This window comes from Saccoglossus kowalevskii, chromosome 11 (assembly GCF_978046115.1).
Source record: "Saccoglossus kowalevskii chromosome 11, keSacKowa6.1, whole genome shotgun sequence".
Taxonomy (NCBI): domain Eukaryota; kingdom Metazoa; phylum Hemichordata; class Enteropneusta; family Harrimaniidae; genus Saccoglossus; species Saccoglossus kowalevskii.
Genome location: NC_140651.1, coordinates 16,834,558 through 16,858,985, shown reverse-complemented (window position 1 = coordinate 16,858,985; position 24,428 = coordinate 16,834,558). Strand labels below are relative to the sequence as shown.

Below are 24,428 nucleotides of genomic sequence, written 5' to 3'. Positions count from 1 at the left end.
GAAGACAGTACAGTGGAAGTATCGGCCGACGCGCAGCGGGGTCGATGCGACCGCGTACTGCCTGAATGCCAAAATACAAAAAAGTGTAGAACAGATTAAGCGAACTTCTTTGTATGGGGTCCGGTCAAATATTTTTTCCACATTCCACATAGATACTACCAGATGAGTTCTAGCATGAACAAGGTGATAATGTCAGCGCAACACAGTATGTAGTGTTCCAATTAACTCACAGCACACTTTATTTACAAAACTATGGATGTCACAGAAATATGTATAAAAATAGTATTGTATTCATTTGGCATTGCTCTGTGTATGACAGGAAAATAAATGACGTTTAATCAAAGCACATTTCTTTAATCATTACTTGATGATTCAATTTCCTTTACTAAAATCAAAATGTAGGTATTGCTGAATGTTCTTATATAATATAGTTTTTCGGTCTTATGCATTGATCTTCCTGTCGATGAAGGAGGATTTTCATATCTTAACTGTATGTTAAATGACCGTAGCCGTGGGTGGTGTTTTTGCGGAAAACGCTTTCTGCAAGGGATAAAAAACATTATGAACATTTGAGGGCGTCCTTTAATCGATCGTCTCGTATTTTGAGAAAAAAAAGGCAATTATATTAATCCTTGAAATTCGCATACGTGTTCTTTGGGATTTTCATAAGCAAAGGTTATTAAAACATAACAAATATACAATAGTCGTCTTTCTCCATTTCAACACTGAAATAAACATGTTTTTACAGGCACAGACTACATTGACTAGAGTTGCTTGTTGGAGTATATTTCTATATGAGATTTATTTTCTATTGAATGAAACACATTTAACATTAAACGCATTACTCTTCTCAGTTTTTACTTTAACCCGCCAAAATGAAAGGTTTATTATTACAGCTTGATGATATAAAAATGACCTTTCGCACTATTCCATTCAATATCAGAAAAAAACAAAACATCCAGCTTTCTGGTGAAGATTTAATCCCAATGTTTTACACTCAAATTTATCGTATTATACTGCCACTTACACCATCTCTCCTCAGTCATCTTATAGCAAGATTCCTGGTAACTAAAGAGCAGAATAAGCATATACGCGGTAAAAGCATGTGATTACTACTCTTTCTAGAGAAATGGTTACGTTTCAACAGTTAATAATAGTTGAAAAACGGCAAACTTAATTGACTATGTAATCATGTACACATAGTTTATTATTGATTGTTTTTTTTTTTCATTCTTACTATGTTGAAAACAACTGATTTGAGTACTTGGAAAGCAATGTAATAGTCCAACTACGCCGTTTCTCGTGGTCATATGAAAAGTATATTATAACTCAACTTTGTCTAAAAGTCACAGTTAAGGTGTCATAAATCTGATTTAAAAAAGGTTAGAGCAAGCGTAAAATTTACATTTGGCGTCGAATAACATTCAAATACTGATTATAAAATAGCAAATGTACAACAGAACAAATTCATAAACGTATTGAAACAGCATTGCAAACTATCGCTAAATTTCCAATTTTATCGCTTTTAATGTTAAAAAAACAATTACTCGAATGAGTGAACAACAAAAGTCGTGTAGGCCAACATAGAATGTTATTTCAAATTCCGTTCGAGAACAACCCATTTGAAATTTTGTCAACTCGGGCGCAAAACTTGTCGGAGAGTGTAATTAAATTTAGTGAGTAATTAGTTTAAAATAATCGATTCATTTGATATAAAATTATTAAACATTAAAGGAGTAATTAGTCTGTCCTTCAGGGTAAGCTCAGATTTCTGTTTCACGAAATATCAATTTTCAACTTCAAATCTAGTTAGGTTCACAAGTTGTAATCGCAATTTTCATGACAATGTCTATGTTCAAATAGTTCCATTAACAGTAAATATTGTAGTTTCACTATACATCTCTTAAGTTAGATTTACCAGTAATCCACGCAAGATAACAGCCGACTTATCAGAAGTCGCCCATTCCAGCTCTTTATTTTTCACGTACGGATCAATCTGGTTCCTGGCACCGATTGTTTCCCTTGTTAGTGTAAAAGATTCTGGTCGTATCCACACCTGAAATGCAATCCGTGCATCGTACCACGTTTTTGATGTTGTATCATACCATCTGTAAATGGAGTGAAATTAGCGATGTGCAGGCAAAAAATGATCACATTTATGGTTGTATTATACCAACATATTTCATATATTACATGTATGCCTATGAGACAACGTTCATAAATGTTTCTAATTCATTTTAAATGTCAATTTCTCGATTAATAATACTTATAATACATATACCGACCTCTGTGTGTCTGCATAAGCTGGCTGTGAAGCATATCGGATACTTGGAGATACAAATATTTGTTTTGTGTTGTAATCATCGGATGGTTTGTACTTGTCATTGAAGTGCCCTTTTCTTTCTCTTATGATTCTCCCTGATGGAGTGCAATTGCCTAATTTTAATTTTAATAGCCTATTCTTTAGATACATTAATATAATATTATATTATTATCTTTATTCTGCAAATATTTCAACTATCTATCTCATAATAGCAGCCTGGGGCTTTCATAAATGGCGATTCATATATGATTCACGAGTGAAACCAAACACTGGACCAGAAACACCACTATAAACGGCTTTTGCTAACTGCTGTCCGATCCGTTTTGCCTCTTGATTATCTCAATTGACATACAGGTCCTTGCACAAATATGTAATCCAAGTCTAGTTAGGACTGATATATTTGTACCACAATTGTATACAAAAGATATTTTTATTAGATTCAATTATAAAAACAAAATTAGCAGCGACGAGAGCAACATCCACTATAAAAGAGAACTGAAAAAAGGAAGCCAAGTAGCTACACACAAAAAGCAGATAACATCATTATATTTGAAAGAGAAGGAAAATACTACACAAAGTACAAATCCATCATTTTATGAACACCCTAAAAGATTGGACCATATTTATTGTATGAATAATAATAAACAATTACGCAAAATATATGTGATTACGCAAGGTATATGTGGTATGAACTTTCAACTGATATAAAAAATGCATTCTAATGCATGGGTGGCATATCTGATAATTCAAAACAAACTAAATATATGTTGATTCAAAAATTCAAAGATATATGTAGATTGGAAATTACGTAATATTTGTATAGTTTTGAGAACAGTTGAAACTATAACTTGGCAAGTTAAGCAACGAATGCCAAAAAAGTGAACTTTAGAGAGGACTATATTATCTCATTTGCTTATTAATTGTAAACATTACCAATGTTATTACACGGCAAATGACTGTGCCATCAGCGGTGCATATAAAATAATAGTGTACATCTAAAAATGCATTGTCATTTCCAAGACGATGACAGCTTTTTAAACGAAGTTCCAGGCTAGACGGTTTCACTAATTGTCAACTTTTATCGAGTTCTGGGTTTAATGCAAGCCTTAAACTCCTTCCGACTTATTGTTTGATACAATAAGCGGTCAGTGAAACGTGACGAGGTATAATGAAAAGGATATTACGAGTATACTGCAAAGTATGTACTCAGACAGTACGTGGTCGCAATGACTGGCAGTAAGGCACTTCAGCTGTACCGCCTGCGTGCATACTTTACCGTGTTCTCTTGCTAACTTCATAATATTTTTCTGTCTATTCTTACACAGACTTACCCGGAATGAGGAGACGACAACTACTTAATATATCATGTACAAAGTCAAAACTTGTGCCATGATATGCAAAATTCCAGTCTTTATGAGCACCTTCAACTCTAAACAGAAAATTAATGAAAAAAGAGCGTACTTATATTTAATGGGGAGTCATTATTCCTGATAACAGTTGCTAGGTAAACGATTATAAAAAATAACAGTTATTAGTCATTAAGAGGGACAATCCACAGCTTCTTCTCTTCATGCAATGTATGCGCGGGAAGTTGCTGTAAACCGGCTGACAACTCGAAGTTACGAGAACGAGCGCCCCAATGTCCCAGAAAACTAGTTGATTATGCTAGAGATGAGAATGAAACACAATTTGTCTCTGATAATAATCAGATATTTGTAAGTAAAAAAATCATTTTACATGTACAAAGACGAGATTGGATGTGAATATTACAGCAACTTTTGCAACAAGCTAATTATTGTCAATGTAATAAAATATAGAAAATTTTTTTGTTTAGATGTTGAATATAATACGTTACAGTTTTTATAGTTTGTTATATTTTTTTCCTGTATTTTCATTATTAATGAATTGATATTCAGAGAAAAGTGAATATTCAGGTTTTTTTGTGTCAGGAGAGTTATTCAAAGTGGTTCGAAATACCATCAATGACGCCAATACACTTCTCCTGTAAAGTACGCCCTCTATTGACGAAATGATGCATGGCGTAAACGAGTCGAATACCGTATGCACCATATTATTACTGTGACTACCCGTCAGGAATAAACTGTTTGATTTTTTTCATATTTTAATTACATATCAGGTTAGAAAATAAAACTAAAATTGTTGCGTCAAAGATTTTGCCAATTGAGTGTTGACGCCACAGAAGCTCTTAATAGGTCGTTCTTAGTATTTTCGAATACATAAGAACGAATTTGCGCACAATCATAGTAGTGATAGGATATTTTCTAATCAAGCTATATCATGGTATGTTTGTCCCCATCCCACACACAAACCCTTACCATGCCACCATCAACGTAAAAAAAAAACGAGTCATATTGCGTGGTCTTCACCTTCATTAGTGTGGTCACAATCTGAAAGAGCACTGACCTTATTGAAAATCTGGTCCAGTTTACTGTATGGGTAGCGGATAAGGCATCGGCGGAGTTCCTCTAAGGTACGCTCCTCCATCTCCCCGCTTGTAATGACAAGTTTGACAGAAACAGGTGTCATATTTATCGCTTCCTCTGAAAGCTAAAAGTTAACAAAGCAAATACATAAAATGCACGTTCTTTCTTGTTTTTTTCTGATTCTCGAGATATGTTTGCATACTGGTAAATGTATAAATCAACTCAACCAAATATATAATTTTTTTTCGATCGGTTCTGATTTATACATGGCTCGATAATCGAAGTTTGTGTATAATTTCTGTGTAGTTCAACTTACGTGGAAGATTCAACGATTGCAAAAACGCTCACACTGTTTATGATAATGACATTCTGCATTCATTTTGTTTTATTATTTCGCTGTATTGATCGCTGTAAAAAACAGGGCTTAACAGTTCAAAGCTGAGTTATAACGTGTGTGTGAGTTGTCACACGATTGGTTGTATATTCTTTATTGCGTACCAACGGGGTAGTTCAATCATGTGATGAAAGCAGTGGTTATTATCATAATGCTCATATAAAAACATCTGCTTACAACTGTTTTTTTCAATGGTCATTATTCTGTAAACGTTTTCGACACGGCTCACAGCCACCTCAAGTGCCAGATTCATGAAATACACAGCCAAGGTCAATAGAGTAGCATCTGTGTTAAAAATGGATTAAGTACTGGCAAACCAACTTCTGCATAGGTATGTCTCTAAACGCATGCTTTTTTGTTGATTTATCATCTTTTTTGAACTCGGAAGCCTTCGAAACCTAATATTACATGTAAGAACGAAGACATCTGTCGAGATTTCACGTTTTCCCCGTAAAAGAGATACTGACTGTTCCCTCGCTGGACTCCTTTCTGGCGTATACTAGAACTACCTACTCCTACCATGTCCTCACTTGGTGACTCATGTCAATCTAGAAACGGACAGCAGTATTCATTTCGCCTAATCTGCCGATTTTATCGCATTTTAATCAACGACATAATGCTTAATTTCCGACAGGAAAACGACCATATTTTTATCCCTTTCTTTTCTCACTCGCTTATTAAAAACATTGACCCATTGTCCAAAAACTGATCACTGGCATATGAGTTCTCGTTGTTTTTATGCTAATGTTCGGGGATTCAACGAGTATTAACCATTATTTAATTCCGAATGACACTTCCAACCCATCACACTTTGAATCGTTTGCGAACGCAATTTGAACTATGACCTCTTGTTACGTGAATGTTCCACACAAGCTGATTAGAGCGGGACTGTGTTTCATTTGAATCTGGGGCTGCTACCTCGTTTCAACAATATGGATATTGCGGCATTTACGTGCTACAGATAATGCTAAGAGAGCAGAGGAACCAGAAAATATTGATCTCCCCCCCAAAAAAGATGCCATGGCCATATATTTAAAATGCGAGCGTGCAGACGGGCGATATTTCTGGGTCGCGCGGTTCAAAAATAAAGCGGAACTTATAATAGGCAGTTGCAACAGCGAGTGAAAAAAAATATTGAAAAGAAGAAGTGAGCAGGAGGTTGGATGAAATTAGTGCTGTACATTCAGGTTATTTGTCAAAATATGATCGGCATGACATTCTGAAGTACGCCAAAGACAGAAAAATTGTATACTGCTTAAGCGATGATCGTTTTGCAAGGCTACGTTCTGTTGACGATATCATACTTCACTTTCGGAGTTATTACCGAAGATAATGTACGACATATTAAAAATCGGGAAAAGCCAAAGCATTCATGTATCAGTATTGTTGTATCGTCTGTTTCTTCAGCCGAACGTTACAGCTCGGACCTGCTCGACGATTATTATTGCAAATGTCATTTCTTTCTCTCTGGTCAATGAATCCAGAATCAATTGGGTATTAGTACGTTATTTTAGATTGATTTTCATTTGTTTTCACGCTACAGTTAGTCTGATTTATCATATAGTATTACAAAAAGGAAGTCCTTGGCATGGGTTAGAGTACTAGTATACCCCAGACCACTCGTTTTGATGAATGGTCTGGGTGTTGCTTCTGGGTAAGAATAGAAAATGAATTCCGATGAGGTTGTAATTACCGGAATTTTTGATTTTTGAAAACGGATTTTTACTATTGAAATGAAATTATCACGTCTATGGGTGAATTGTTAATAGGTGAAGTGATGTTAAAAAACATAAGTTGTTCATCGACAACAAAGGATTACTTTTCAACACATATCTCCATCAAGAGAGTGGCGTTTGGACGTAACAGGGCCCAAATTGTCAGGGAGTAAAAAACAGAATTGGAAGAACTGTCCATACATTGACCAATTACACAAGAGCTCACAAACACTAATGAAATATTTGTTGTTGTCTTTAAGGTAGAAGCGTATTCATAAATTTTAAAACCCAGAATTCATTCATTTTGCAATAAAGATGTTGACCTAAAAATAGTTGGGGGTCACCAGCCTATTTTTCGAGAAATTGATGGTTTAATTTTAGTAGAAAGTTGCCATTTTGACACTATTATAACACATTTACCACAGGTTTCTATGGCAGAGATATTATGCAATATCTCATAATCTAGCCTGGTGAAAAAATCATATATAGTTAATGATGGAGTACTTGTTGTTGTTGTTGAATTATTTAAAAAATCAGGTTTTTTAAAAAGTGTAAAAAAATGCAATTTTTCTTTAATATTATGTTATATGGAATTGTTCTAAAAATAGCAACACGTTTAGCAAAAAGTTTAACTGTAACACACAAAATAACATTATTTTATTATACCATGCGACATTAGTTTTATGATTATACATAATAAACTAATGAACAATATCGTGCGATTTATGACCAATGTTGACAAAAAATATGACTAGGCTTCTACCTTGACTAAGGGGTTTGGCACTAAAAACAATGGAACGTTTATAGGCTTAAAGTTGGATTTAGATCGTGTTATAATGTAAATCCCCCTTGGTAGAGTTGTAAGCAGAAATTGTCATATGTTGATCGATTGCGTTCGTTGTATATGTGATCATACTCACCAACCATCCGACGTTGTCGAGGTAGAATAGGAACAAATTACCTCTGACTCGCCACACCTGAGAGTGCTGTACCAAAGTAAGACGACTTTGCTTGACCTCAGCGTAATCTTTGATAATTCCCAGAATTCTTCATTCATCCGTCATGTATTCTTGCGAATGTACTATTTTTAGCTTTCTTGGTAGTGGTCTCTTGATATAATAGTAGGACACACATCATTGAATGTGGAAAGGCCGCTGACAGATCATCGTCGTACAAGCATTCATATTTTTTCTCGAAGCGGAAATAAACTCTGGCGGCGAGAATGGTTAAACTATACAAATTGTATCTCTCATGAGGTCAAAGGTCATCAAGGGACATTCCCTCTATAAACTAAATACACTATATCCCTCCCGGGTCTAGTCGGTGTCATTGTTCCGGTTAGATAAATTTCTGATTCAGATTTCTCATTTTCTTAGGATTGTAATACTTTCAGTACTTTTTTCACGAATGTTACATTACATTTACACTTTGGACCATAACTTTTCCTCCCTTTTATCTAAAAATTCACAAGGATCACCAACGTTCATGGTTTACAAATCTATAAGATTATAGTCGCCGGTCACAATTAATTACACAGTTCGATGCTCACCCTTCGTTATTTACATTCGATGAAGTATTCTAATTTTATAGCATTGAAATGCAACACACGAATATATACTATTATTTACAAACAACAAATAGTAATTATTTATAAATAAAAACAATTTGCTGCATGACATGTAAATGTAAACATATTATTCTGATTATATACGACACACAAGTGCTAGTATATAATTCCCATAGAATTGAAGTAATGCATTGTATATTCTTTATATGTAAAATATATCTCAAATCATAATTGAATAACATTTGAGTAATAAAAGTAAATATTTTATTAATTATAAAGTGTACATGAAGATATGTTATATTAATAATACTCGAAATATTTATAATTAAAGCCAAGATATAAAATCATGCTTTCTATATTACAATATTATTAGTTATTAATAAGGCTGAACATTTGCTATAATTTGTACAAATATTGAGCTTAAATTCATAATAAAACAGTATATAAATAAATGCATAAACCATAAACTAGTAGTAAATTGAATAAACAAGAGTGCAATTCAAATGTATGATATATATAACTATACGCATGCGCAGGTAATCGAGGGTACAGTGCATGTGTGCATGTCATTAATTGCAGTTGCCTGATATTTAATTAACATGTGTAAGTTTCGATTAGTGGTAATTGTTTAAATCTTTTTACTACATGTATTTCGACCTCCCTCAGTACTTAAAACACGCAACGCCTATATATTATTTCGGTTGCTAAATATCATCCAACAAGAAAACGACCAATCAATACAGTGGTTACCTCTACCAATATATGAATACAGCTTTAACTCTGCTGAAATAATACCTTCCAATGATCAGGTGACGTCACCTATGATGCAATGCTACTCATGATTCATTGCATTATTTAGTAGACTAAATATACATCAAACAGAAATTTGTTTCTACCGCTTCCCATTGTCTACACAGTTAATAACAGAAGAACTGCTTAGCAATTAATGTGACATAAGAGTAACAACAAATGAACATTTAAATCTGTGTGATACTCAAAACAAGCCACTCATTTATCTAATTAAATACGCGTAAAAGAGCTGCCCACATCGCCATCGACATAGTGTATTGCTTAATTTGACAGTGGTCAGTTTTAGTAAAAACGATGCCATGATGATAACTTTGATTGTGATTGCGATCGTGGGTGTCGACTATCAGTTGTAGATGACAATATCGTATCACGTGCGCGAGTAAAGGCAGGTGCTCCTCCCACCGGTGGTGTTAAATCTGACTTCCAATCACACGTTGATGGCGCATGCGATGAGTTTTCGGAAATTCTTTCCATATCTAGAAATCTGAAGAAAAACGTGTGTATTCAGTGAGTACTATTTTTCTGCATTAATTATTTATGTCAGGGAAAATAACTGTAGATATGATGAATAAACCACTACATGATTTGCAGTAATAGATCAATTGAGTTCTATATAAGGTATTTCTATCTTGCACAAAACCAAGACAAACACAATAATTTGCAGTGTTAAAATCAATGCGGTCTATCGTTAATACAATGAGCTCAATGTTACAATTGAATAGTAATTGGTTGATAGAACAAAAAATAAATAATTTAAGAAATTCATGAACGTAGGTTACATTGTTCTTTATTCGAACCTATTAATTTTTAACTGTAACCACTGTTTGTATCTCAAGTTCTCTTTCCATGATCTTGGTAATCTGTTGTAACCAAGCTTGCAACCTAATAATGCCCCGGCTACTGCTCCATTGGTGTCTGCGTCACCTGCCTGTAGAAAGAACAAGACTACAATGTATGTAAACAGTTATACTATGTACCATAGTTTATGGTCCGAATCTGCGCAATTGTGGAAAATATACAGTAAATATCAAATAACTGTGATTATACCGCCAATCCAATTGTCAATGATTGTGTGTTTGAATTTCGTTTTAACGCCTTTGATAACGCGCATGACTTGACAGAGACGAGATTCTGTTTCTTACAATGAGCACAGATATACAAATGATAGTTCAAATACATCAATAGCATGTTTTCAAACATTTTCAACTGTAGAATTCACACTTTAACTCCCCGTAGACGACAATATCGTATAGAATTCACACTTTAACTCCCCGTAGACGACAATATCTACCTGAAAATCAGGACAATTTTACACATGAGTAAAAGACCAATGAGTAAACAATTATTTTCCTGGTTTTTAAAATAAAATAGTAAATAGCATCATCACAGTGTTGAACGTCTCCAAAATGAAGGTTCATCAGCTACCCTAATACTGGAAATATTGTTGATCAAGCTGGATAATAACCCGCTCTGCCATATCAAAACCATCTAATCTTTGATACAATTCCATTTTAAAACCTAAGTCTTGCTTATTCTGATATCGAACAAAATGCATATTGACCGAGTTAAAAGGATGAAGTACAGAATGCCACTTACTTCTTTTACAATAATAGTCAAAGCACGTCTGAAATCTGTCTGTCGCAAGGCCCAGAAACCAGCCCCTAAGCATTTGTACGTGTAACCGATTTTTCCAGGCTCATCTAGCCTCAAGCTTCTAATATCACATGTGTTCATGTAACGTTGTAACTCATCAATCTGAAATTTATATTCAGTTTTATCTCTATTTAGGTAAATAAATACAGACAGGATGCAAAATTTATAAAGTGCAAACGGGCATACATGTATTGTTTTGCTATACATACTTACATACGAGCAATTTTTCAAGTAATCCTTTGCATGTCTAAAACTGTCTTTCACAATCATTTCCACATCGTATTCTCCGCATTGCCGTAAATGTTTTCCTTGTAACATCAAAGCAATAGCCGTCGTCACAGCAACACAGGATGCAATGCATCTGTAATTAATACGAAATAATAAGATATACAACCACTATTTTTTACCGAATTTAAATCTGGTGAAACTATTATCGCCTTACCTTGGATCAGCATGGGTTGTTTCACATATTTTCACCGTGTTCTCTTTGACCATTTCAGTATCTTCAAACTGATGAATGCCAAGTATTGATGTTCTCATCACTGCTCCATTTGGTGCCAAGTATCCACCACTAGAACTCCACACCTCATGAGCTGCCTACGAAAATAAGTGATGTTTGTGTTGTATGGTTATACAAACTTATACCAGAATGGAGTCTATTCTGACTATAATCTGGAAGATTCGTTCACGACATATAAAAAAGATAAGTAAAATTGTTCAATTGAAGTGGTTTACCTGTTTTGGGTTATTGCGAAACACTGAATGACTAAGTACTTTGTATGTTGTGGTACCTATGCCAAGGCCTCCTGTGTCACCAAGATCACGAAATCCATTTGTCGTCCAATTTAAAAGTTTGTACGCAAAGTCTGTCGGATTAACCTATAAAGAAATGTTATTATTAATACCCAACTACAAAGAAAATAGTTTGCATACCATGTGCAAAAACAAACCGTGGTCAAAATAGGAAGAATATGTGTATATATATATATATATATATATATATCAAAAAATACAAGGAAAGTTGTCAGGGGTTTCATTCTGTCCCACAAGCCATCAAATAATGTTATCAGGTCTTTCTATTGACATGAATTTACTTGTGTAATCATTTCCAACTATGACGTCATAAAATCTCAAATATTCCAAACAGCCTTGTGATATTCCCGTTGATTCCGGTGGTGGACAAGACGTCATTTGAATTTGTTATACATTATTAGTTCTCGCAAACTATCTCGTCAATATTCGTCATATGGTAATCTTCGTATCAGTCGGTCAATATCAGACTGTGTAAAATATCTATAAAAAACTTGCCTGTCCACTATTATCTACCAGTGATTGTAATATCAAAATCATCTGATCGCTATCGTCGGTCCAATCGCCTACCTTCCATCTGCGCTGGTGGTCTTTATGCTTGTCTACCCTTTCCTTCAATTGGTATTCCAGTTCTGCATCACGGTAAAACTGCAATCATGTATATATACATGTATGATATACATCGTGATTTACCACATCTCATTGTTGTTAGGCCTGCTGTGATTGGTTGAAACTTATTCAGCCCACCAAGCGGACATTACATGGTTAATCACATGGAAGTCACTGAAACTTCTTCATATTCACTCTAAGCATCAATAATTGAACTTAACAACACTGTCCCGGCTGCTGTTGCTTTCAAGGTTTTAAAAAAAGTTTAGCATTCTCAACTAGACAGCGGAACAACGCCGTTTTGATGTTGAGGACATTTTTTGAATGAAGCAAATATATACGACAAAGTCGCCTCTGAAACGTCGCATCCGGGATTGCTGCGGCGCGTTCTACGTTGTGAACGTTCTATGCGTGCCACGTCGGTGCTGACCAAGAACGCTCTAAGGAGAACGCAATGTGAATGCAGATAGAAGGCGGGGGTATGAAAATCACTATAGACCACTAAAGGGGCAATATTTAAACATTTCATGTAAATACAGGAAAGAAATCATGTTGCCGTATGTCTCTATATTGTATATCTATTTAAAAACATACTAAATCTAAAATATCCGAATCTGTTATTCATACGTTGGTGCTTACATGTCTTGCTTCATGCTTATCCATAAATTCCGTTAAAAGACCAATGGCATCTCCTATGCAGTTGCCGTAGATTGTCCCTAGAATATTGTCTAACAAGATTTCCCGTGGTAGTAAAGACTTGTTTGCTGCAAATGTATGTGTGGCAACTCTATCAACATCAGAACCATGAACACCTCTATAGGGTAGACATGTCTTTATTTGTCCTAAGGGTATACTTTGATTACCACTGTAGTTCAAACAGCTTGCTACCGATGACGCATGATACGTTTCTTTGGGTTTATACCTCTGACTTGTTATTCCTGGAATGCCTATGTTTATAAATCTATAACAATAAAATTATCCAAAAATGCTGTTGGATTGTGAAAATTTTTAATTGATACAGATAATCTGAGTATATATCTTGAACGAACTTGTTATACTCTGACTGTCTCCGATAGTGCATGCATAAATCATGTGTCAATTTGTATTTTTTATTTGAAAATTTTTATATATTTTTTATTTTGTTCATTGTCTTGTGAAAAACAACAGCAATTATCCTTCTTTCTCAATTCGTAATTTGAAGTATAAACTCGAATTTAGATATGTTGATGTTTTGTCTGTGTTTACCTCTCAATATACAACGATAATTTGCTTTCGAGCAGAAGGTCCTCTAACCAGTCTTGTGGTAATCCAGAGTACCCTAATTTACATCCCAATAGCGCACCAGCTACAGCTCCATTAGAATCAGCGTCACCTCCCTGTGGATTCAAATATAAGTAATATAAGGTTAGATGATTAAGTAACCAATGTTCCATTGCAAACAACGTTAAACTAACCTTTTCAATTTGAGTAAATTTGCAATTTTTTGCAGTTTTCACTGAATTAAATTCGTGTTTTGAACCAAACAGACACAATGAGACATCTGTCGTAGGTTTTGATCAAAAGTTTTGATTTTTTGCAACATTTCATTTCAAGTGTCTTACCATTATATTATGTAATAGAGTGGCGTGCAGAACAGTGTGCTTTAGTGGGCAATTAGTCACCCGTATAAGTGTATACTGCAGTTGACACTGGTGGGTGGGTATATGCATATTTTAATATATTATTGTATCGGCAATTTGATAGTCAAAAAATAAAATCGACAAATATTTAACAGATGAATCTGTACCTCCTTAACAATCGTAATCAACGTTTCTCTGAAATCGTTCTGTCTCAAAGCCCAAAAACCTGCTCCAACACACTTGAAAGTATAACTAGAACCTTCGTCGTCTAAGTGTAGATCTCTACAATTTGCGACATTCATGTAGCTATACATTTCCCTGTCCTGCAATATAAATAGTTTATACATTATATGTACCGGCAGGCAATAATATATGCAGTTCCCTATTGTCGTCGACATACATGTTTACAAGATGACATGATAATGTACATTACTTATGCTAATCGCAATTTGTGATCGTTTGTGAGCTGACATTTATTGTTGAGCAATTGTGAGGAAATTGATTAATCCAAACCACCTTGACCGTCGAAAAACGGCTACATAATATCCGGTGCATTTATGGCCAGCAAACGACTCAATGCACATTGGTTAGTAAGTATAAATGTACTACACCTCGAACGATAACGTGTCCTTAATAAGCTGAATGAACAATTTGTTTTGATTTAAAATGCAATAAATACCTGTTTTTGTGATGCAAGGTATTTTCTGGCATGATCAAAGCATGTTTCATTGATTTCGAAGTACTCGTTGCCTTGTAGCATCAGTGCAATACCTGTTGTCACGGCAATACAAGAAGCAACACATCTGCAAGAGGACAAAAAACAACAACATATTTTGCTTAATGATGTCTTGTTTATAAGTTTATGGGACATTCCAGCAACTAATATCAGTATACATAATGCTCCTGCTACCTTAAGAGTCAATTTATTTCATTTGTTGTTTATTCAACATTCGAGATCTAGTTTGCTATAATTAATGTGTTTACGGAACTTTCAAAGATCAAGGCTCAGTACGTGCAGTATACATAAAAATTAATATCAAGATTTGATCCTCACACTTAGCTTACCGTGGGTCAGCATGTGTCATTTTGCAAATATTGATGGTGTTCTTAATTACTTCCTGAATGTCGTTACACTGGTGGATACCAACCACAGATGTGCGCACAACTGCTCCATTTGGTGCTGATGCTTTACCACTGTCTTTCCAAACTTCGATTGCAGCCTTTCAAATAGTATCATGATATAATTGTCGTTAAATATCTAGTATAACATTCATCATGGCATATTTGCTTATTCATGCGCATTATGACGTTTCTAACCATGTATAAACATTATTTGTGGTATACACTACTCACAAGATGTGGGTCTATGCTGGCCAAGCGATGGTTAATCACTTTATGTGTAGTGCGTCCTATACCATGTCTGTCGAGAAGACGTAATCTGTCGATAAAATCCTTTGCATCAATCTGTTAAGAAATGTAGACTGAATGGCATGCGCTTCGAGTTTTGTGACATTTGTATTTTCCCGCAGGCGTCCCTACTGATGCCAACCTCTTTGACAAAAATACACTGCCTCGATGTTTGCATAATGGCTTCTAAGGCAATAATTGAAATAACGATAAGCATTGAATACATATGTGACATCTCACATGTAATATCTTGAACAGAGCCACCTTATTATGTAAAGTATATGCATACCTGTCCATTGCATTCAGTAATAGATTGCACAACTAAAAACATCAAGTCACTATCATGTATTCTGCAGCCTGATCCTGTCATTCCTCCACGAAATGTACGTAGCGCTTCTCTAATATATGATTGTAAATATTTGGATGGATATTTCTGGAAGATAATTGGGCCGACAAAACAGCCCAGAGTATGACCCAGTTCTAGTGCATTCAACAACATGTACTGTATATAATCCATTAGCAGTGGTGATTATAATGAGGTTTGTTTCTTCAAAACTACAGATGCGAATTTTAGATAGTTGTAAGCAATTAACAATATTGGCTAATATATGTATTGCAATATTCCCATTTTAATCCAATATTGTGTTTCTTTGTATACAGTAAATCTCATTTATTTAAAAAAATATAACTGTACATTATGTTAATTAGTATGCAAATTATATTCAAATGAGTCAAGAAACAATAGGGAGAATACTGATGACTGTGTAATTTATTTGTTTTTTGAGTGTCTGACTGATTTTGAAATACTTACATGATTCACTTGGCGCTTTTTCATGTTCTCAGTCAATGTTCCTATAGCATTGCCAATGCATGCTCCGTAGATTGTGCCATAAACACGGTCTTTGTATCGTTTGTTACGTGAGACGCTGCTAGGATGATACGCCATCTAAATATAAACATTATTTGAGAGAATGTTGAGATTCTAAACTGGGCAAAAAACGATTATCTAAAACTGGGCATCGTTTGCCCACGTGAATGATATGGTAATAAAATGCTGAAACGCGTTTCAGATAGTGACATTCCACTGTTTCGATATGCGGACAATATGCAATTCGAACCGTCAAATAAAAGGAGAAATAGCATCACGGAATATTAATGAATGACCCGAGGATATGAGAAGTGACAATGAAAATGTAAAGTGGAAGAAGTAGAAGCAGCTCTAACAAACAACAAGCAAACATATACAAGGTCATTTGAATATTGGGCAGAATAAATTGTTGATTCATATCGATAACTTGAATTCACTTTTTCATTAAATTCGTTTAAATTAGTACAAACTTATTGTATGGTAAGACATAACGATATTACTCCATGAAAGATTACTTGAACCTAATATTGTTTAGAATTCGTGTAAGCTGTGTGATATAGTATATCTGTCACCGTAACGCCACAAGTTACAGCGTACCGTAATTGTGCGGTATTTTTCGGGGTTATTTTCATCCTACCATAATAGGAAGTGCGAATTATAAATATGGTATGATTACGCGCGTAAGCGCGATATCTAATAATAAAAACAAACATGGCTTGCCACCAGGGTTTGACCGGACTTCACATAAAGAAGTTTGCTGATTCTGTTCTAAACATTTTGGATTTCGGCATTCCTATGATGTATCCTTGAAAGAAAAAGATGTATAATAATAAAGTTTTACGAAGATACCTCAAAGTATGCACTCAGATAGCACACCGTGGCTGCGCGTCGGTCGATACTCCAGCTGTACTGACTTCGTGCATACTTTGAGGTATCCTCGTAAAGTAACCTCATATTATCACATCTCAATGTTTATCTTATTGAACTGAAATGGGGTAAAAGTGACTTCATTGCTGCTGTTACGCGTCATGTATAATGTTGATAACAGAACTTAATCATATATATTTTTTAATTTTGGCTGTGAGAGTTGTTGTATATTATTATTATTGTGATTGCTTTCTAGTTGTATATGCATGAATAATGAACTGAATAATGTTAGTAATACAGATACGTAAATATAAAAGAACATGTGTAAGCCTGCATTTGCATATGAATGGTTATGTATAGTGTGAAGGGTCAACTACGCTGTCTGGTGAACAATATATTAATATGTAAATTTGAGTGTAGCATGGTCATGAAGTGTGGTTTGCAAGTTCTGTTGTCCTTGGAGCGAGCACGTGTAATTGCTCTTCGCGAAGCGACTGGCTTGTGTAAGCATACATGGGAACATTACAGGTTGATTCTGGACGCGACGGGTAGGACGTCACACCATATAACTGCTACTTTTCGACCGATGACTGAGGGCCAGGTGTGCTAAATAGCACACTGACTAATGTCATGGTAACAAGTTGTTAAAGCCTCACTGGACTGCACATACAGTGATTTTATTGTTGACAATGTATCTAGTAAAATCGTAAAGGACGCTACGACAACGCTTACAGTAGTTAAAGGTACATTTGAGCCATGGACGCAAGGTTCTAAACCCCTTAGCTCGTTCAATAGAGTGTGCACACGGCTCGGCGGTCTGTTGGCAAATTCGTTCGTTAGAATTCAAACAAATAGTGTATTTATATATAAGAGGAAGTCGTAAGCAAATTGCAATCCTTGGTTATTTGGAGTTCAAAGTGCATGACGAAAGTCTTTTCAGAATGACGCAAACAATGCCAAACAATATTGCTGTCTGCAGTGGCTCAGTCGTGAACCCGGAAGTGTTGTCGACCGGCAATCAGACATACAGCACAAATCAGCGTTTGTATTCTGCGAACTCCGTGCTTTTCACTTGAAACAATCTAGTTCTAAAAAAAACAGTCCACCAGTAGTAAAATAGTATTGATTGGAAAAATAAAAAAGTACTTCGACGGGGGCATTTTAAGAACAACGAATCTAACAAACGGGTGCAGTTTGGAACTATGAAAGAGTAAATTCTCCGGGGGTAATTTCGTAGTAAATGCTGAAACAAAGCCGTTTGCTATCTAAGATCAGAGAACATTTAAAACTACGTAATTTTGCAAGTCGAGTAGATTGTCAAGCGTAAATTTGAGTTACAGTCAATGGCGGCGGCACGGGGGGGGGGCAGACGGGGCGTTCGAGAAAATGTGGGGGGGGGGGTTCACCCCCTCGAAAATGAAACTGAAACCCTTTTTGTCAGCAAAATTTGCTCCTCAAAATGCAGGAAATAGCGTTTCAGAGGGTCTAGATTTCAAAATTTTTAAGAGGGAGTATGCCACTGGATTCGCCTAGTATCCTCGTGCCTTCAGCGCGAAGGGTGATGAGCATATCTCGCCCCTCCATACAAAATGTCGTGCCGTCGCCTCTGGGGAGCATTGAATTGTGCGACGACCAACACGGAAGTACATTTCAGCGCTGGGGTGCTAGAAATATCGCTAACGTCACATTATTTTGTCATTGCCCCTCTTAGTTTGCAACGATAATGTACAGCATTTGAGAGTGAGAAAATCTGGCCTTACAAACGTCAGCAATATGTCATGCCGTTCAACGTAACGCAATACATACATAGCAACGACAATTTATGTGAAAAGTTCATACTACAATTAGAGTATTATTAATAGCTATATACATACCCTTTCCTTGGTGAAACAGTGACTGTTGTGTACAGGCGATTTATATTGATATCCGGCGTGTTCGCTATATACTGCTACCTTACACCCCCACGCACTCAAAAATAGAGACCGATGATGGCGCTGGTCATTAAACTGCAACAATCGTGAAGTAAAACTACTACCCATATTAGAATATAAAGTGTGTTTCGGTGCTCTAATGTTTAAAAGAACACATTTTTATTAAAAGCTAATTGCCATGCAAATCAGAGATGACCAGGACATGTAATAATAATATAAGGTATATCCATAGTTATGTAACAAATTGCCATGTGTTTATTGCCATGGTTAATTTCAATGACCATATATGACATGAATTAGTCATGCGAAATGGCACTACAGCCCCGGGGGATGCGTAACATATTGCTAATGTTGCATTTTTCAGTGTTCCCAAGTTTGAATATCCAGTACAATTGGGACCGTCCCACTGAGCTCTCAATAACAATGAGCCCGGATGTACTTCAGGATACGTTTTGCGTGACTGCTGGCAGACAATACTCGTAAAAGTAGACATATAAAAATGAATGCCCCACTAAGTGCGTTTTAAAACCTAAAATTATCACATCTCACTGTTGTTACTCATGGTGTGATTGGTTGAGACTTGGTCACATTCAATTGAATAAAAATGGATATCACGTGGTATATTGCCCGCCAAGTGAATATTACATGATATATCACATGAATGACGCCACTGAAACTACTGCGTAACAATACGGCGCATAACAACTTGTCGTTTGCTGTATATGTATATAATTTGTATATGCATGAATAATGAACTGAATAATGTCAGTAATACAGACACGCAAATATAAAAAAACATCAGTAAACCTGCATTTGCATATTTATGGTATCGTATAGTGTGACGGGTCAACTACGCTGTCTGGTGAACAATATATTAATATGTAAATTTGAGTGTAGCATGGTCATGAAGTGTGGTTTGCAAGTTCTGTTGTCATTGGAGCGAGCACGTGTAATTGCTCTTCGCGAAATAACTGGCTTGTGTAAGCATACTGGAATATGTCGCCTTCTTTAACACCAATAGTAAATATTAACACGTACTGCGGCTACTACCGAATATGTCGACGCTATCTAAATTCACTTCACCTACCAGGTGTGTTGGCATTACATATTCAAATTTAACAATCACGTACATGCTTAAATCGCCAAATCTATCTAAATATAAGTGTAGAAATGTGGTATTGCATTATTGTCTTTTTTTCACAGCTAGTAAATTGTGGCCATGTATGGAGTATGATACGTGCTACTGTGTGCATTGCCATGGAGTGCGAGGAGACGCTATGTACTACGAAAGAGGAATACCATCGAAAGTATATGCACTACCAATTGGATGGGTTCGCTTTCCCCTGAAGTAAGTGAGCTGATTGCATTCAAACTTAGGCTTTATGGCATTTGAACAGACAATAATTCCCACTGTCGTAAAATTCAAATTACTAATACTGCTGCTAAGCGTTGATCCGCTTATACAATTCTATAGAATTAAACCGCGGCGTGCTTATATGAATCTTCATATTGAAGTACTATGTTTTGAATTAAATATAATCTTTCAAAATTCAAAAGGCTATATAACACACTTTAAAAACATGATGGCATTTGACTGTAATAAATTCAAATTACAGTCAAAAATCTTTTCCACGTATATTTTTCAGCTTATCGATTTTCTGATGTCGAATCTTTCGAGAACATATCAGATTCTTTTATAAATGCAATATACAATGCCTTGACTACAGGTAGTGGGTTGCCTGGGATTTCAACAAAGTACAACTCTGTCACTAGTTTATAGCTTGAAATCTGGCAATTGCTCTTCTGCTCTGTTTTATGACCTGTTTTTGTCCCGAAAAAACATTAGTTCGTATGCCACAATATAGTCCTCCACCCATTGCATAAATTAACATATATCTGAGTAATTCATTTGATATTGTATTTTAGAGTTCGGAATGCTTATCCCCAGTATCATGTAGCATATCACGGTACCAAATCTGAAAACCTCAAAGATATACTACTTACCCATCGGCTTCTCATACCAGGTAGGCAGAGAAAATAAAATTACAGTAATAAATTACGTATTAATATCGATTCATTGCTTTAATTTGATCTGCAAAACCAGTTGGAACTTGTGTTTATGCAGTATCGTGTACAATCTAAATAACCTATATAACCGCCCTTTGTTACAGGTGACACCACTCCCTCCGGTAAAATTGTAAATGAGAGAGAATTCCATATTCCAGCTTGTAACCAATTTGGTTTCAACACGAAGCAAATATTTGTGTCCCCTAGTATATTATACGCTGGGAATCCCACATATGCCACACCTAAAAAGTAAGTTAGTAATGAATTGGAGGAATCATTTGTTTATCAAGACATCGTTAAAGTGTATTTTATCAATTCAAATAAATGAATGGCTGAATGAATGAATCAATGGGGATTCATGCAAACCTATGTTAAGCGATCTAAATCAGACAATTGAATAATTTATTTCTCACCAACAATTCACTATAAGTTGTAACATATTTATTTTTCTTTTCATAATTTGTAAATGCACATTCCTGCATAAGATGGTACGATTGTATAAGTCGCTGGGTATACAACGCGAGTGTAGCGATACAAGTATGGATTCGCCCATTCAGCTATAAAGTAGGAAGACATACTCTGGCAGGAGCGTGTTGAATCGACCCATTCTTCAGTGATGACACATTAGAGTGGTCGACGACGAATAGATGGGATGTTATACCATACGGATTACTGGTGAAAATTAGCTAAATGGTTTAGGTTAGGTTAGTCTACATATAAAAAATGCTAAATACTGAGTTGAGATGTAAACGACTGTAGTAACGTCAAAATAATAGGGATACGTGGTATGTTGTATAAAAATTCAAAACCAGCAATTACTAACCACTCATAATAACGTGTAGTCAAATTCAGGATATGTAACCATATATTATTTGTTAGACGTAATAAAGAATGTCCATTCAGTATTTTTATTTCTTGTCTGAGGCCGCTGAACAAGTGTCAGGGTAGGTCGACAGTGACCAGTACATTTACTGACTTTGAGCAGTAGCTCATCTCATTTTCATTGTTTAAACAAACCCACAAGCCAAACTATTTGTACAATTAGTAAGATAGTGTGACTAAAAAGATAATTGTGTTGATCATTTTTGTATTTAATCAACGTTAGTAATATGAGGCTGCTGAACAAAAGGAGCTGGCTATTGTGTATTGTTGAAAACTGGCATGAATCCAAAATTGCAACCTATGCACTACTGAACATGCTTTACAGGTAAATGCTCACTTGTTTATTTAATAATTGCAAAGTCTAAAAACTTACTACAGTTTTTTTTTCTTGGGACGCTATGAAGTTTTACACAGCTTGTTTGCATGATTAGATAAACAACTGATATGTATCTTTAATTTTATAACATTGTATTATTAAATTGGTTCATCGCCAAATATTTTATTCCACAATTGTGTTTAGTCATATACAGATTGTCAAAGAATGTTGATTTTTCTTTCTATGAAATAATATTTCAACATAATCTAATTCATATCAGCAACAGTGAAAGAAGCAAAGCGAACGGTACCACAACTAGATATGACATGAGTTGTAAACATGCTGAGAAGGATAGTAACCAGGATATGTATCCTCAGGCAAACTACGTCAATTATATGTAGTATATAATGACTACACACAGGGTTTTGAATTTATTGCTGAAAGGTCACTACTTTCACAATACTGGTTACCAATTCGAGTGCTTTCATCGACATCCACTGGCAGTCGTCACATGCGCATGCGTCAGAGGGTCATAGCGTGTCATTGTTTACAAACAAGCGTCTACTCATGAGTCTTTGCGTTTTTAGCATGCGTTGTTATCGTCGCTTGGAACTCAATTCTCCTCCCCTTAACGGTTGTACGTTAATAATTGACTAAATAGCGCTATGTAACTTCTATGTTTGTATTAGCATTATGTACACCATGGATACATTATATAATAGCTGCATACGAAAATTAGATTGATGTTATGTGTAACCAGTTACCATTTCGAGTGCTTTCATCGACATCCACTGGCAGCTTTAAGGGGGAGTCGTCACCTGCGCATGCATCACATGGCCATAGCGTGTCATTGTTCACAAACATGCATCTACCCATAAGTCTTTGCGTTTTTAGCACGCGTTGTTATCGTCGTTTTGGATTCCCGGGCGTGGGCAGGTGACGTACGACCCCTCCCCTTTAACGATCGTATGTTAATAATTGACTAAATAGCGCTCTGTTACTTCTGCGTGTGTATTGACATTATGTACATCATGGATACTTTGTATAATACGTACATACGATATTTAGATTGACGTTATGTGTAATCAGACAAGAACGAAACAGTTCGTCAGTCAATATGTCGTGTACCCTTGAAACTATGTTTTCCGTCATAGTGTGATTTGACTGCATATATATATAATTTACTGCAAATTAGAGCAAGATATTTGATGTTCTTTTGTGACCAGTTGTTAGATACATTCTGACGTAACCTGCTATGTTCTGGCAATAATTCGCTATCACACTGCTTTGTTGCACTAATATAGGCGTTGCCAACCGCCATTTTTAACCATGATTAGAGCCGTATTAGTTTGTTATTATATAGTTTGTACAGGGGTTTTCTGAAGCAGCGGAAATGGCGTCACAACTAAATCTATATACTAGTGGTAAACATGTTGAACAAGATACGGAACGGGATATGCAAATACAGACATTCGTTGTGCAATGTCTGACGATTTTTGAAGTAAATTAAGAGAAAAGATAATTAAAAAGTACCTATATATGTTACAGGTTGCTGTTGTGCAATTTCATTATGACCTTTTTCACATACAGTAGGAATAAAAGTATAAAGTCTGATTATCATAGGAAACTCACTTTTCGATACGTAAATATATGATGTTTTCTTCGTTTGGTCTGATTTCAATGTTTACTCTATACATACCATCTGAGATGGCGTGATTTATTAGTTACACTAATACATTTATTGGACGCAGTCCGAAATCAGGGAATTATTAATTGACCTCTGGGCGTGCATCCGTGTCTGTGTGCGTAATTGTATTACGAAAAGGCGTTTGAACAACACTGGTGCCATCCTACATTCAGGTCATTTGACGCATGCGTGGTAATTTTATTTTTTCACAATAAATACTTTGAATAATAAGAATGAATTTCTATGTATAGTGTAACACAGTTTCGAAATATCAACTGTGTGAAACAGTGCTCATTAGTTAGCTTTATTCATCTCATATATCTAAATTCCAGTCCCATACGGTGAATAATATCATAAATTATATAATATGTAAACATGAGTGTCCTGCAATATTAAAAAATGTTAGTATTTATTGTTTATAAAACAGTATTTCAACATAGATTCCTATAGAATCTTTCA

General features: G+C 35.5%; 2 protein-coding genes and 2 long non-coding RNA genes across 4 annotated transcripts; 1 reads left to right on the top strand and 3 right to left on the bottom strand.

Annotated features, from left to right (window-relative positions):
- Nucleotides 1-212: 212 nt before the first annotated feature.
- On the bottom strand, nucleotides 213-1,976 carry LOC146736240 (uncharacterized). Its single transcript, XR_014930821.1, has 2 exons — nucleotides 1,919-1,976; nucleotides 213-540 (listed from the first exon to the last, which is right to left on the bottom strand). It is a non-coding gene; the product is annotated as an uncharacterized LOC146736240 (long non-coding RNA).
- A 1,661-nt stretch (nucleotides 1,977-3,637) lies between these two features.
- Nucleotides 3,638-7,988, bottom strand: LOC144354129 (uncharacterized). Its single transcript, XR_014930820.1, has 3 exons — nucleotides 7,797-7,988; nucleotides 4,748-4,891; nucleotides 3,638-3,752 (listed from the first exon to the last, which is right to left on the bottom strand). It is a non-coding gene; the product is annotated as an uncharacterized LOC144354129 (long non-coding RNA).
- A 696-nt stretch (nucleotides 7,989-8,684) lies between these two features.
- On the bottom strand, nucleotides 8,685-19,087 carry LOC100373659 (uncharacterized). The gene is made up of 16 exons (XM_085504929.1): nucleotides 18,961-19,087; nucleotides 16,163-16,297; nucleotides 15,641-15,784; nucleotides 15,298-15,408; nucleotides 15,010-15,164; nucleotides 14,624-14,747; nucleotides 14,112-14,267; nucleotides 13,571-13,701; nucleotides 12,965-13,286; nucleotides 12,215-12,364; nucleotides 11,642-11,785; nucleotides 11,349-11,503; nucleotides 11,120-11,267; nucleotides 10,850-11,008; nucleotides 10,051-10,181; nucleotides 8,685-9,737 (listed from the first exon to the last, which is right to left on the bottom strand). The coding sequence occupies exons 2-16, from the start codon at nucleotides 16,295-16,297 to the stop codon at nucleotides 9,536-9,538; spliced, it is 2,367 nt and encodes a 788-aa protein (XP_085361055.1). The 5' UTR covers nucleotides 18,961-19,087; the 3' UTR covers nucleotides 8,685-9,535.
- Nucleotides 19,088-19,909: 822 nt separating this feature from the next.
- LOC146736239 (neuralized-like protein 4) lies at nucleotides 19,910-22,476 on the top strand. The gene is made up of 5 exons (XM_085504934.1): nucleotides 19,910-20,107; nucleotides 20,221-20,365; nucleotides 20,944-21,041; nucleotides 21,189-21,333; nucleotides 21,570-22,476. Exons 1-5 carry the CDS (start codon nucleotides 20,014-20,016, stop codon nucleotides 21,679-21,681), a joined length of 594 nt encoding a protein of 197 aa, XP_085361060.1. The 5' UTR covers nucleotides 19,910-20,013; the 3' UTR covers nucleotides 21,682-22,476.
- The last annotated feature ends 1,952 nt before the right edge of the window (nucleotides 22,477-24,428 follow it).

Coding starts and splice junctions, on each gene's coding strand:
- LOC146736239 (XM_085504934.1), top strand. CDS start 20,014: ATGTCGCCTTCTTTAACACCAATAGTAAATATTAACACGTACTGCGGC. Junction 20,108..20,220: donor AAATTCACTTCACCTACCAG/GTGTGTTGGCAT, acceptor TTTTTTTCACAG/CTAGTAAATTGTGGCCATGT. Junction 21,334..21,569: donor ACATATGCCACACCTAAAAA/GTAAGTTAGTAA, acceptor TTCCTGCATAAG/ATGGTACGATTGTATAAGTC.
- LOC100373659 (XM_085504929.1), bottom strand. CDS start 16,297: ATGGCGTATCATCCTAGCAGCGTCTCACGTAACAAACGATACAAAGAC. Junction 14,268..14,623: donor ACCTTGCATCACAAAAACAG/GTATTTATTGCA, acceptor TTTATATTGCAG/GACAGGGAAATGTATAGCTA. Junction 13,287..13,570: donor TTATCGTTGTATATTGAGAG/GTAAACACAGAC, acceptor TTATTGTTATAG/ATTTATAAACATAGGCATTC.